This window comes from Hydra vulgaris, chromosome 08, assembly GCF_038396675.1.
Source record: "Hydra vulgaris chromosome 08, alternate assembly HydraT2T_AEP".
Taxonomy (NCBI): Eukaryota; Metazoa; Cnidaria; class Hydrozoa; order Anthoathecata; family Hydridae; genus Hydra; species Hydra vulgaris.
The window spans coordinates 65,331,904-65,344,428 of record NC_088927.1 but is presented as its reverse complement, the minus strand read 5'-3'; the positions used below and the strand labels follow the sequence as shown (position 1 = coordinate 65,344,428).

At 26.5% G+C, this 12,525-nt stretch overlaps 1 protein-coding gene across 6 annotated transcripts in view; it reads right to left on the bottom strand.

Moving 5' to 3' along the window:
• Positions 1 to 12,525, bottom strand: part of LOC100199090 (uncharacterized) — a 195,786-nt gene that overhangs the window by 35,089 nt on the left and 148,172 nt on the right. For all 6 annotated transcript variants that reach the window (XR_010640305.1, XM_065804174.1, XM_065804175.1 and 3 more), the window contains 2 exons: positions 11,564 to 11,924; positions 44 to 221 (listed from right to left, as the gene is read on the bottom strand). Coding sequence is in view for 5 of the 6 variants with exons in the window: in XM_065804174.1 (XP_065660246.1) it covers positions 44 to 221; positions 11,564 to 11,924 (539 nt within the window). In the remaining variant the exon portion in view is untranslated. The remainder of the gene's footprint in view (positions 1 to 43; positions 222 to 11,563; positions 11,925 to 12,525) is intronic.

The following is a 12,525-nucleotide window of genomic DNA, read 5'->3' as shown; positions in this document are numbered from 1 at the left end:
TTAGTGAAAGTCATTTAAAGGTATGTAAACAAAAATCACCTACTGTTGTTAATTAAATCTAAAGAGATACTTGATCCATCTTCAGCTAAAGTTTCTTTGTTTAATAGTGAAATCTTTTTTGTATGAACAGTGTTTGAAAATGGTTTTATTGAACGAAAAAAGTTTACCAAAAGCAGATGCAAAGGTATCTTGATGCAAGTGCAAATCAAGACAACAAAAATCTGGAAAAAAAACAAAATTATAAAAAAACTATTTATATAATAATCAAAATATTTTTACTACAGTTTACAGTTAATGTTGTCTTTTGTCATTTATTATAAAATATATTATTCAGTTATATAATATATATAAATATAAATATATTTTATTATTTTTAATTTAGGTATTAGTAAGCTGTACTTGGGTTCCCTCCTCTGATTACTGTTGTTATAACTGATTTTAAACTTAACTGATGTACTTTTTATGTTGTTAACTAGAAGCCAAGACAGATTATATGTAGATATATCTTATTACATTTTTTAGATAATTTCAAGTTATATTATTATTAATGATTTAATTACTAACAAACCATATTATGGGTTGTCAGTAATTAAATCATTGTATATATTATGATATACTACTTTCAATAATTACTGTTTATTACTGTTTTTATTATTACATACTGTTTATATCCTAATAATGTTTATCAATTCATGTTTAAAGTCCTAGAGCAGAATCTATTTACTAAAAATTTTGTAGAATTTTAGAAATGTTTAATTTTTTAAATCCTTTTTAGCAATGAAACAAATAAGTTTTATATCTCTGAGACATACAATCCCATTTTTACATATGAAAATGATATTGTAAGACAAGCAAAGCATTCAAAGTATTTAAAGTTTTATGTTTATAAATTGAAATCATTTCTCATAATTATGAAAAAATTATTCTATTTAATTATTATCTACCATGATTATCCTAAGCAAAAACGACTAATCCTATAGAATTTAAAACAAAAAAGAATACAAAAAAAATGAAAAGAAAACGAAAAATAGCATCCCAAAAACTAAGTAAATTTTATTTCATCACCCATCTAAATACAATGAATTGCCTCTGCAACTTCCTCAGCTAATTATAAATAACAATATAGTAAACAGAGTTTCATCACTTGAAATCTTAGGAATGATATTTGATGAACATCTTAGTTGGAAAAATCGTACTAGGCAAAAAAAAGCTTAGAGAATCCCTTAAAACAATTTTAAGATTTTAAAACAAAAATAATTTTTTAAACTAGCTTGTTTCAATTTTTTAAGTCAAATTTGTTCAATAGAAATACAAAGTTTCTAAAGAAATAAGAAAAACTCAATTTTCTGAACTTTTATTGGATTCTCTAGGATTTTTTGACTTAAATTGTCAAAATATAACTTTTACAGTTTAAGATTTTATTACTTTTATTTTATGTTTTTTTACTTTATTTAAGTAGTTGCAAGGATTTTTCTAAACTGAATGCATTCTTGAAATTCACACAACCTTTTTTAAGCAAGTGTTTAAGCATATAAACAAACAAATGGTGAGTAACCATTTATAATCTTTTGGTGGTATTTTGTTAGTTTTGGCTTTTTAATGTTTTTGTTTTAGCTATCCTTTTTATGTCTTTTTATGTATTGATTAAATGGGTTTTAGCTTTGTTATCTTTTTTTACGTAAATATTTTTTGAGATTTGTTTTTTATAATTTATGAGAAAGATTGAGTGAAGCCATTGAAGCTATCAAAGATTTGAATCTATCATTAATGTACAATTTATATTTATATATACTTTTTAAAAATCTATATATATAATCTATGAATCTGCATATGCCAGACGGAAGTCAAATAATATAGAAGTACAATAGAAATTTTATTTATTATTATTGCATTTCAGAAGTTTATTCAAATATTGTCTTCAATTGAAGTGTCCTATAAAAAAAGTGCTTTCACCAATGAAAAAACCCAGACTTTTTGGATGAAGAATCTCAAATGATTTTATAGTTCAGATTCGAAAAGAAGAAATGTTTCACTAGAAAAAAAAAACACTGAAAAATAACCCCAGGTGGAAGATAAAAGCAGGATACCACTCAAAATTGTTGGTGGCTATCTTTTCCTTGGATCCATCAAAAGTAATGCATAAAGCAAATTAAGAAAGAAGTTTATTTGCTAAAGAAAACAAACTTCCATATATATTAATTCAAGTCCTAAAGGTAAAATTGAATCAAGTGTCAAAGATGTACAATAAATGTGTAAAACAAAGAAAATACAATGCATTAAATGATGTTTTTGACATCCCAAAAAAAAATGGAGAATGACTTTGCAGTGAGGACAAAATATTGTTTTATCTTCAGATTAAAAGCAAAGCACATGTCGGGTATAAAACTGGGAAGGCTGTCATACATGCACTTTTCTTAAATTGACCAATGGCCCGGGATGTATATAAATATATTTATAATACATAAATATATATATATATATATATATATATATATATATATATATATATATATATATTATATATATATATATATATATATATATATATATATATACACGGAAAAAAACACAAAAAACTAACAGTTCTATTTATGTTAATAAGCTAACTAATAAACTTAAATATTTCACGACCCGGAGGTAATCCACTGTTGTAGTGTGGTAGCCCTCCTATCAAAAACTTGTTTAAAGAATTGTTTTTGGTTTATCAAAATGATTACAGAATTTCTACAAGAGAAAAATTGGCCAAAACTTGATGGCAGAGCTAGTGAATCAAGTAAACAGCTACATGAGTGGTGTGGGAATATATCAAAGTTTCTGATGACCCTTGCTGATCGATTAAATCTACTCGAGCACAACAAAAATGAGAAGTGCAACGAAATAGCAAAACTTCAAGTAGATTTAGAAACAGCAAAAAAAGTAGTAAAACCTTCAAACATCAGCAGCAACTGGGTTCAAGTAATAAAACAAGGTGCTAAAAATGCTAAAAAACCAGCTGACCAGCTTGCTGTAGCAAATGCAACTATAAGTGAGTTAAATGAAAGAGAAAGAAGAAAAAAGAACGTAATTATCTATGGAATACCTGAATCCGAAAAGGAATTTTTAACAGATAAAAAAGCAGATGATAGCAAAATAATCAAAGAGATATTTAATGTAATTGGCAAAAGCAGTGTTTCACCAGTTTATGCAAAAAGACTAAAATCTAAAGATACAACTAAACCAGGTCCAATAATAGTTGAACTAAGTGATGTTTCATTAAGAAATCCACTTCTTCTAACAACAAAAAATTTGAGAGAGAAAGAAGGTTACAAATCAATTTACATAAGTCCAGATTTAACTGAAGCACAAAGAAGTCTTGATTACGATTTAAGAAAGAAAAGAAATGAAGCAAACAGTACACTTGCTGAAGACTCGCCCTTTCGATATGGCATTCGTGGAAATCAGATCGTCAAAATTAAATCTCAACAGTACTAACTCAACAGAATCTTTTCAGCCATTATCTATAAACGGACTAAATGCTTTAAAATGTATGTATTTAAATGCGACATCTTTAGAAAATAAATTTGATGAATTTAAGGTATTAGTAGACACTTACCGTCCACAAATCATAGCTGTTAGTGAAACATGGTTCAAAAGCATATCGGTTGTAAATCTAAATGGCTATATTCTATATAGAAGAGACAAAAATGATGGGCGCAGAGGTGGTGGTGTGTGTCTATACATTACTGAAACTATTAAATCATTAGAGCTAAACGATGCTGTTTTTAACTTAAGTAAAATTGAACAAATCTGGGCTACAGTGTACCTTGAAAACAATAAATATTTAGTTGGTTGTATCTACAGACCGAACGATTTTGTTGACATGAGCGACTTGGATTTGGTTTTTAAAAAGACTAAAGACTATATTGATATAAAAGGATACAAAGACTTACTTATTACAGGAGACTTTAATTTCCCGTCAATTGTATGGTCAAATGGATACATTACAAACATTAAAAATGAAAATGGTATCGAGCATAACTTTAGTGAAACTCTGACCAGAACCTATCTGTATCAACATGTAAATATTCCAACATTTCAAATGTCAAATAATTCTGCCACTAAAACTCTTGATCTAATCTTCACAACTCAGTCGGGAAGCATCTGCGCTATTGACCCAAGATCTGTCCTTGGTAACATAAATAAAGGTCATTTGGTCATCTTTTTTGATTTTATTATTAAAAGTATGGTAATAACTTATCGCACAGTTACTTAAAATTTAATTACAAAAAGGCTAACACCAATAAAATTTCTGACTTTATTACAAATATTGATTGGGTAATGATGTTTGAAACTTTATCTGTTCAGGAAATGTATGACAATCTAATTCACTTTTCAAATGTATCATGTAATCAATTCATTCCAATGCTTGACGTATCTCGAATAAAAAAGCAAATTGCTCCATGGATCAAAAATGATCTTAAAACTCTAATTAAAAAAAAGCAAAATCTTAGATACCTGAATTGTGCTTGTAAATGGAGAGATCTTACTCTGTCTAAAGAGTACAAACTGACTTGCAAGTTAGTGAAAAAAGAAATTAAAATAGCTCATCTTGCATATGAAAATGTTTTAGTTAAAAGATCCAAAACAAACCCGAAGCTTCTGTATAAATACCTGAACAGCCAACAACTAATCAAAGAATCAATCAGAGCATTAAAAACAACTAATGGTGATCTAACTCAAGAACCTAGAGAGATAGCTAATCTACTCAATAAATGTTTCCAAGATGTTTTCGTAATTGAAGAAGAAGGGGAACTTCCACATTTCACAGTTGAATTTAACGAGAATCATTCAAAGTTTGTTGATCTAGAACCAAATGATATCAGCTACGAAATGATATTAGATAAACTTAAAAATCTTAATCAAAATAAAGCATGTGGTCCTGATAATATGCATCCATTTCTTCTAAAAAACTGTGCAGAAGCATTTGCTATTCCTCTAACATTAATTATTAGGCCATCTTTAACTAATAGTCAGCTTCCAGTTCAATTTAAATCAGCGAATGTAACACCTCTATTCAAAAAAGGTGATAAGACTTTTCCCAGCAACTATCGTCCAGTTTCATTGACTTCTATTCCATGTAAATTATGGAAAGTATAATTAGAGCTAATATGGAAGAGTACCGGTATAAAAATAATCTACTAGCAAAAGCGCAACATGGTTTCGTTAGAAACAAATCATGTACCACCAACCTTTTAGAAAGCATAGACTACGTTTCATCAAGCTTAGATGTTGGTATTCCAGTTGATGTAATTTTGTTAGATTTTGCTAAAGCCTTTGACACCGTTCCACACAAAAGACTGTTAGCCAAACTAAAAGCATAAGCCTTTTTAGAAAACAGAAGACAAAGAGTTGTTCAAGGTGAAATCATTTCTGACTTTATTACATATAAATATTAATACGTATATACAAGTATGCATATTTTTAGTGGTGTACCGCAAGGGTCTGTAATTGCAGCACTTTTATTTGCTTTATACATTAATGATCTTCCAAAAAAATTGCATAATGTAACCAAACTATATGCCGATGATACAAAAGTGCTTTCTCAGTTATCTTCAGAACAATGCGCTACTAATCTTCAAAATGATCTAGATATTGTCTACAAATGGTCTCAAACTTGGCTTCTTTTATTTAACATACCAAAATGTGTAGTTATGCATTATGGTTATTATAACAAAAAATATTTATATAATTTAAACAGTATTCAACTGAAAGAGTCAGATACAGAAAGAGATCTTGGAGTGCTTTTTAATGCAAATTTAAAATGGAAAAATCAAGTGATGAATGCTTCTAACAAAGCAAATCAAATGCTTGGTCGTATCAAAAAGTCATTTGCCTGTTTCGATTATAAATTACTTCGTTTGCTTTATGTTACTTTTATTCGCCCATTACTAGAATTTGCAGTTCCGGTATGGTCTCCATATTATAAATCAGATTGTGACTATATCGAAAAAATCCAGCACAAAGCTACTAAACTAGTATCATCAATCAGAAATCTTTCCTATACAAAAAGACTTGAAAAATTAAACCTAACTACTCTAGTGGAAAGGAGACAAAGAGGAGATCTAATACAAGTGTATAAAATTATGAATAATATAGACATATTAGAAAAATGCAATCGTTTTCCAATAGTTAATAATCATACGAGAGGTAATATTTCAAGGAAATGACAAAACATAAGCACAGAGAAAACTTCTTTTTTAATCGAGTAGCGAATGTATGGAACTCTCTGCCAGAAGAAGTTGTTAAATCGCCTTCAGTCAACAGCTTTAAAGCAGCAATTGATTGCTGGATGAGCAGCAATCGATCAATTCGGCTGTCAAAGTGTGCCTGATAACACACTCACTGGCTCTGCCAGTTACAGCGTTTCCTACTAACTAACTAACTATATATATATATATATATATTTATGTATTATATATTATATATATATTATATATATATATATATATATATATATATATATATATATATATATATATATATATATATAAATACAATGGGAAAAATTATTGTCAGTACATTAATGGAAAATAAGGTTTATTGAAAAAAGCTCTAAAACTTTAAATGATAGAAAAAAATAAAATAAACCAATAGATAGTGCACAAGAAAACAAATAAAAACGACACACCATCTTTAATTTTCTCCCGACAATTTAAATTATAATTAACTTATTTTAAAGTTTTAAAAATTTTAAAACCAAAAAATTGTCCGTACATTTGATTTGAAATGTAAAATTTTGTTTATAATATATTTTTGTATATAATATATTTTTGTTTATAATATATTTTTAATATAATTTGTTTATAATATATTTTTATATTAATATCTTGTACTTTTAGGTTAAATAATACTATAATAAAGAAAAATAAACCTTTTCTTAACTACCTGGCTATGATGGAAGGAAAAAGAAAAGAATATAGTATTGACTTATGTAAACGAGTTATTTTTGATAGGGAAAATGGATTATCAATTGGAAAAGTTGCAAAAATGTTGAAAATACCACCAAGCTCAATATATATGGGAAAAGTTCAATATATACGGGAAAAGTATTTAAAAACAAAATCAGTGGAAAATAATTGTGTACGAGGCAGAAAAAGATCAACAACGCCAAGAGTTGACAGGTGCATAGTTGGGAAAATCGAGCAGAATAGAAGAAAAATGCCATAGAAGTATCAAAAGAGCTAGAAAATAAATTAAATATTAAATTATCGCCACAAACAATTAGGAACAGACTACTGAAGCCAATATTTTTGCACAGACGCCTAGGAGAAAACCATTCATCAGCATAGTGAACAAGAGAAAACGGTTGCAGTGGGCAAAGGAACATGTTCTGAAGTATGATACATTCTGGAATATGATTATTTGGTCAGACGAGAGTAAATTTAATCTATATGGAGCTAATGGTGGTGCAAAAGTTTATAGAAGAGTCGGAGAAGAATATAATGTGAAGTATTTGAAGGCAACATTTAAATTTTGTTGTGGAAATGTTATGGTTTGGGGCTGCATGAGTGCGTCCGGTGTTGGCAAAATTTAATTTGCCACAATTCAAAAATTACTTTAATATTATAATATTTCTTTAAAAACTCCTAATTACAACTATCTAAATACTTTTAAATGTTGTTTTGATCAAATATAGATACTTTTCATTAATGTACGGACAATTATTTTGCCTACTGCATATATATATATACATATATATATATATATATATATATATATATATATATATATATATATATATATATATATATATATATATATATATATATATATATATATATATATATATATATATATATATATATATATATATATATATATATAGTCAGTGCGTGTAAGTTATTCATTAGTAATTAGTTTATAAAAGTGATAATAATAATTTAGGTTATTTAATTTTAATTAGATGGTTAAAATAATAATTGGTATTTACATATTTAAAATTTAAAATGAGGTAAAATTATTTATGTTAAATGCATAATTTATAAATAATTTATTAAAAATATAAAAAAAATAATATAAAAAAAATATGAAAAAACTATAAGTGAATGTTATTAGTAAATTGGGTTTGTAGCTAGCTATGCAATTTTTTATTAAATGTTTTTTTTCATGACGGCACTTAATATAAATACTTGATATAAATTTAAATAGTTTTTTAAGTAGTTCATCAGGTTTCGAATAAGAAATAATTGCAAGTTTTTCATTTAGGCAAAGACGAAACTTTTTTTAAATGTTTGAATAAGGGGGAATAGATTTTAAAATAGACCAGGCTAAAGTGGGGGTTTTGTTAAGTTTGCTTCTAAATTCCCAAACATAGCTAGATAGGGCTGTTGCCTTTTGATATATTTTGTTCTTAAAGGACATCTTGTGGTTGTAATATCTTGTTTTTCATTTACCTTCTGTTAATCCAATATAGATTTATAGGCTGGTTTTTAGTGGTGACATGGCATTTGTATATCACGTTTGTAAATCTACATTTTCCATTCATCAGACAATCTAGCTTACTTCTGCATTCTTGTTGATTACCTTCTTGGAGAAAGAATTTTGCGATTATGATTTTTTATAATTTTTACAATGTTTTTGATGCAGCTGCAGCTGACTTTCACTGTGTTTTGATTAAGTATTTTGAATAGTTTGTGTTTTTGGAGTGTTTTTATTAAGCAGTTTTAAAAAACTTTTTGCACCACTTGTAGAGATGTTTTTATGAAAAGGAGGATTAAACCATATGATATATTGTTTTCTATTTCTTTTGATTGGTTTTCGCTTAATGGTGAACTTGAGAGTAGGATTTTAGTACTCTGATATTTTTAGCGCCTTCTCATATTCAACTTATGCTTGGTTGAATATTGTTACGTTTTAGGAATTTTAAATTAATCTGTGGCAAATTGATAGCGGCAAATGTTTAAGGATTTGGGGTGGGTGATTTGAGGATGTGTGTATGTATTGAAGACTATCATTTGGTTTTTTAAAAGGTCTATAGGTGCTATTGTTTAAATTAAACGTGACATCAAAGAAATTTACTGATTTTAAGTCATATATATATATATATATATATATATTTGAATGTAGACATCATGAATGAGAGTATGTAAATTATTATTTTAAAAACATCTATAAATACAAATTTCTTTCAATTGTAATTTTATTTTTTAAAGAAATTTTCGCTGGATTGTTGTGACTAATGTCTTCAGCTTAAAATTTTTTTGCTTGTTTTTGTATATGTCTAATTTTTAAAATGGCAGTTCTATTTTATGTCAATGGGATGGTTTCATCTTTTTTTGACATAAGTGCACCAAAAGTAGTGTCCAAAATTTTGGCTGTTCTTTTGTAGTTTGGATTTATTTCTTGATGTTAATATTGCTCTAGTTTCAAGTTTGAACAGAAGACCGTTTTATATCCTGCTTTCCCAAACAACTTACATAATTTGAGAGACAATATTGATAACCAAGGTAATGAAATCATTGGATATGTAGTAGTAATATTTTCAATGTTTTTAGTAGTCACTAGTAATTTTTGTTCTTTCGTTTTATTTCTTTTATGATTTTTATTAGATAGGACTGTTTGTAGCCATTTTCAACTAACACTTGAATAAGAAATTTCAGTTCATTTTCTATATGTTTCTGACTGCATACATTAGATGCTCTATGTACTTAACCCATGAATATTCCTTTTAAAATTTGTGGATCATGGTTTGATAGTTGGACTGTTAGTTGATTTTCATTGCATAACTTTGTGTTGGATCCTCATTGATAATTTTAGTTGGCCCAATTTGTTCTCAAATCTTTTTTATTGCTTTTTCATGAGGGATTGTTTCAAAGCCCATTCCTTTATCAAATGGGTATATATCAATATTATTATTGTTTTTTATTTTTAAAAGTGCTTTCCGTTGTTCACAAGTCAGTTTATCATTTTTATTATTTTGCTTAGTTTTAATTCTCTAAACTTCTCTCCTCAGCTTTCCGCAGCTTCATCTTTTTTGTTGTGTTCAAGTTTTAGAGCAGATGACTCAGTTATTGAGATGATGTCAAGGTACAGAAGGCATTTTATTGTTAGTATAAATTTTGGACTAAGGGTAAGAAGACTTTTTTGATGTTCTGGAATTTTTGTGTTGCATAAATTTAAAACGGCTTCTTTAGTATAGATTGTAGAATGGGATGTTCACTTAATGTGTTGATCTTGAAGAAGTTTGAACTTTTTAATTCTGAATTTCTTAATTCTTTAAAATAATAATTTTAATTAATAATAAAATCTTTCTCTTGATTTTACAAACATATTTACTCATGCTTTTTCAATGATTCTTTTTATGGTTACAAAATCATTCGTTTCAAGTATTTTCATGAGTTCATTTTCAATGAATTTAACTTTATTAGTTTGTATAAAGAACCATAAAACTGTGAACCGAGTTCATAAATCATTTTTCAGAGAAATAAGAAGTTCAAACCTGCAGCATTGAACAATGACTTTACTTTTATATAATTTATTAATTTTAATTTTAAAAAAGTGACAAAATTAAATATGAAAGAAATAAAAATTCTAATAGAACTATGTTTATACTTTTTATGAAACAATGAAATACATTAATTTAAAAATTGAGGTCCGATAGGTCTTTGGCTTATGGTAGTTTTAGCTTATTCTTTTCTTCAACATCTTGATAAAAGAGAACTTAATACAGCACTGAAAACCAATCCGTTTATTGACTTAAAGTCATTTTATAGACGTAGATGAAAATCATGCTTGAGTCCCTAACGTTGCCCAGGCTTATCAATTTAAAATAATACTTGATCAACAGCATCCAAAAATACAATATACTATCAAATTTGAAAATGACAACAAAACAATAAATTTTCTAGACATAAGCATAATAAATAAAAAAAATGGTAAATACAAATTTAAAATATACAGAAAAAATGCAATTACTAACACTCTTATTTATGGATGTATATATATATATATATACACATATATATCTATAAATATATATATATATATATATATATATATATATATATATATATATATATATGTATATATATAAATTAGTAAAAACACTTATCTATCTTTTATCTTCAACATAGTGTTTCACCATCAGTAGGTTTATCAGGAAGCTTCCTGATGAACCTACTGATGGTGAAACATTATGTTGAAGATAAAAGATAAAAGGTAGATAAGTGATTTTACTAATTTAAAATTGCTCTGTTCTTTAAGAACATAATATATATATATATATATATATATATATATATATATATATATATATATATATATATATATACATATATATATATATGTATATATATATATATATATATATATATATATATATATATATATATATATATATATATATATTTATATATATATATATATATATATATATATATATATATATATATATATATATATATATATATATATATATATATATATATATATATATATATATATATATATATATATATATATATACATAAATTCAAATATTTTTCAACCCATGGAAAATATGTGCATAAACAAATTAAATGTATACCTGAATTTTTGAGATCGAAAATACACTTTTATTTTCGTTTGATGTTCCATAATCAATCTTTCCATAGTACATTGTGCTCACCATCATTGAAGTCATTAGCAATGAAACTGCAACTGACAACCTTTGACATCTGGTAAAACTACTTTTAGGTGGGCGGGCAAAAATTGAAAACCACAAGTGCTCATCAGAGAGATAACCTTTTGCTTTTTTTGTAAAAATATAGTTAAAACATTTTTGATCTTCTTCTGATGCTACTGGTATAACACAATCCAACATGCATGAACCATGATCTACAGCAATCCAATGGTGACCAATAAAAAGAAACTGTTTTTGAGTTTGAATATCTTTGATTACAATATTGCTAAATATTACAGCAAATAAGAAACAGTAAATATTAGAAAATATGGAAAATCACAAAACATAAAAACTTCATTTAAAACTGAGATTAGACACAAATAAATGTTAGAAAAAGTATATATAAACGACCAAAACAACAAGCAATTTCAGTGCATTACGTTAGACTTTAAACAAAAGAAATTTTGTTGCTAAAAGCAACAGTTTTTTGTAATACCCATAACACAAATGTGTTAATATTAATTTTGCGTGTTTAAAAGCTTAAGAAGTACTGTAATAAACTACTTTTTATTACATAACAAAAAAAAAATCTGAGTGAATTTGAGTATTTAAAAAAATGCGAGTATGAATCTGAATGAATAAAAATGTGACTAAAGGCAACTGAAAATCATCAGGAGTGTTAGAACAATGTAGTAGATATTACAAAATATTAATTAATTAAAATAATCCCAAATCTTTCTCTGTCACCTCAAATAATTTCATTAATTATTAACTAAGTTATCACTAACAAATAATAAAAGACAATTATATTTTTTTGTGTTACATTTGTTAGACAAATTTAATTTTGTATAAATTCCATTTTTTCTTTTGAAAAGTGTTGCGTACAA